Here is a 2,955-nt window from a genome sequence, read left to right as displayed (position 1 = left end):
ATGTAACATTGAGATTAGACTCTACATGATAAAATATTTGACAAATTAAAATTTGACACTTGTCAGACACATCATTAAGAATTAGGGGTGATAGTAGATCGGATTGGGTCAGGTGGCATCCCATCCGCCATTCGTCTAAAATTAGACAGATTAGAAAAAATCAATCCCCATCCGTTCACCGGTTTGGTAGATGCGGATTGAGCGGGTTGTACGGGTTGGCGGATGGATATGATTGGTTTGACAGTTTGGACTCTATAAATTTTGGATATTTTTTTCGAATTATAATTAATTACTTTTATAATCTCCAATAACTAGTAATAAAAAAAATGTGTATTATTTGTCTATAATAGGCCATGTCACCATGCATGTATAGTTTTAGTGTATTACTTTTTATTTTTACAAAAATATATTTTATTAATTCTATTCTATGTTGTTATATTCTTAGTGAGTTCCTTATTTTATTTTATTTTTTTGAACTTCCTCTAAGAGTGGATTGAGTTCATATGAGTGTAGGATGGTTGATCCGCGATTCGAGCGATATTTGCAAATTTTGAAATATTTCATTTACATCTATTCGCCAAAAGATATATATCCGCCCAGAATCAATCGAATTAAATCGGGTTGGATGAGTAAGGCGGATTGGATAAATCCATGATCATCCTATTAAGAATAGTTTTTAAGGATAATGAATGAGATATCTCTAAGATATAGGAGTCTTTTGGGAAGCAAGTAAAAAGTTTAACTTTTAATTTTTTTACCCATTTTGGATCACATCGTCTCTCATATTTTTTACTTACAAAAAAACAAAATAAACTAAAAAAATTAAAAAATTAACTTTTTATCAATTTACCAAAACACCACATAATTTCCCTTTTACTTCATAGACAAAGCATTGTGTAATCATGAGCAAAGCACAGTTGTCTCTCTGACCTTATTTTAATCAATGGGTAAGCAAAATTTCCACGTTAAAACCCCACACGTTTTGGATCAAAGACTTGGCTTAGATTTAGAGGCTTTGATGATGGCGGCGGTGGTGGAAGTACACAAAAACAAGACTTGTTCACATTCTCCGGAAATGGATCCCGGAATATGGAGCCAGTTGCCGGAGAACCTCCTCGAATACATACTGTCTTGCCTACCTTTGAAGACTTTCTTGAGCCTCAGATCAACCTCTAAACACTTCAATTCTCTCATCTTCTCTCCTCTCTTCATCTCCAAACACTCTTCTTCCTTTTCCTCTTCTACACCTTTCTCTTCTTTTCTCTTGCTTTCACACCCAAACTTCCATCACCATTATTCTCTCTACGACACTATCCTCAACACCTGGCGCAACTTCTCTCTCTCCCTCTCTCCCGTGCTATCCTGCTCACCTTCCTCCTATTCCTCTTCTACTGCAGAGCCAATCCTCCTCTCCATCTCCCATGGCCTCCTCTGTTTCTCTCTCCCAAACTCTTCTTCTTTCGTTGTCTTCAACCTCTTTGCAAGATCTTCAAGAATTATCAAATTCCCAACTCACCCATTTGCCTTTGAGGTCCTCACTCTGGTTTCCACATCAAGTGGGTACAAACTCTTCATGCTTTGTTCTTCTTATGGGTCGTCAAACCATGCTTTTGTCTATGACTCTGGGCTTGATCTCTGGAAACAATTCGATGGAATCGATCCGATTCTGGGTGATGATTATCATCAAGAAGGTGTGTCCTATAATGGGTACTTGTATATGACAACCCCAGAGCCTTTTTCAATTCTGTGTTTCGATCTGGAAACTGGGAATTGGAAGAGGCCGATGATTGAGTTACCGAGTGAGCTTATGTTTGTTCGGTTGGCGAGCGATGGGGACGAAAAGCTCTACTTGATTGGAGGAATTGGGCAAAATGGGATTTCGAGGAACATGAAATTGTGGGAATTGAGTAGTAGATCAGAAGATGGAGGAGCAGAGAATTGGATTGAGATTGGGAGTGTTCCAGAGATGATATGTAGGAAATTCATGTCAGTTTGTTACCACAATTACGAGCATGTTTATTGCTTTTGGCATCAGGGTTTGATTTGTGTATGCTGCTATAGTTGGCCTGAGATCTTGTATTACAAGATTTCAAGGAGGACTTGGCATTGGCTTCCTAAATCTCCTTCATTGCCTGAGAAATGGAGTTGTGGTTTCAGGTGGTTCTCTCTTGTTCCTCAGCTACAGGGATTTGTTTGAGCTCTGTCCTCCCATTCTGTGTGAATGGTTTTTGATCTGGGTTTCCTTTTCTTTATTCATGATTTGTGTCACTTCTGTGATTGATTTTTATCTTCTTACCGTTAATCCTATTTGCACAATCTAATCATGTGTGTGTGTGTGTGTGTGACCCTTGTTTATTTTTGATTTGATGCTCATCAATTAAAGCTTGTGAACTGGGATTTTCTTCAAACAGCCAAATCAATTATTATTATTATTATTATTATGATTATTATTATTATTTTGGATTTTTATAATTCTATTGATGTGGTGCGGGTAGATGATAAGTCCATAGAACAATTTAATTGTTGGATGACAAAATAGTAATTCAAAGAGTTTTTATAAGGTTGTGGGATCAGTTCTGAATGACCCCTATTCAATCTGAAACTACCTAACTAGCAAAACTCACAGTTACACAGCGATCAATGTTGAATTTTAGCAAACTTATTTTCTTAAGCATTTAGTTTAGAAATTTACTATTGTTACAGTGATTCGTGAGAAAAGTCCCTGAAAAGTTGTAGGCGGATGGTGGTAGCAGCTAGCAGGTGGCAGTGAGTTGAATAAGTAGGTGATATTGAACAAGAAAAATGTTTAAGACCACTAATTTAGGAGTATTAGGAGAGCACTAATTGGTGGGACCCACTTCCTGATGTGATGTTTTACTCTGTTGTTGTTGTTGTTTTTTTTTTGTTTTTTTTTTTTTTTTTTTTTCACTACCAGCTCATTAGAGCTGGCATTAG

The 2,955-nt window shown here is 36.9% G+C and overlaps 1 protein-coding gene across 1 annotated transcript; it reads left to right on the top strand.

Annotated features, from left to right (window-relative positions):
* The first annotated feature begins 928 nt into the window (after positions 1-928).
* LOC114305718 (F-box/kelch-repeat protein At5g43190) lies at positions 929-2,321 on the top strand. Its single transcript, XM_028250853.2, has one exon. The coding sequence runs from the start codon at positions 944-946 to the stop codon at positions 2,195-2,197; it is 1,254 nt and encodes a 417-aa protein (XP_028106654.2). The 5' UTR covers positions 929-943; the 3' UTR covers positions 2,198-2,321.
* The last annotated feature ends 634 nt before the right edge of the window (positions 2,322-2,955 follow it).

This window comes from Camellia sinensis, chromosome 6 (assembly GCF_055761805.1).
Source record: "Camellia sinensis isolate YWXY chromosome 6, ASM5576180v1, whole genome shotgun sequence".
NCBI lineage: Eukaryota > Viridiplantae > Streptophyta > Magnoliopsida > Ericales > Theaceae > Camellia > Camellia sinensis.
This window is presented reverse-complemented; position numbering and strand designations above follow the sequence as displayed.

Coding starts and splice junctions, on each gene's coding strand:
- LOC114305718 (XM_028250853.2), top strand. CDS start 944: ATGGGTAAGCAAAATTTCCACGTTAAAACCCCACACGTTTTGGATCAA.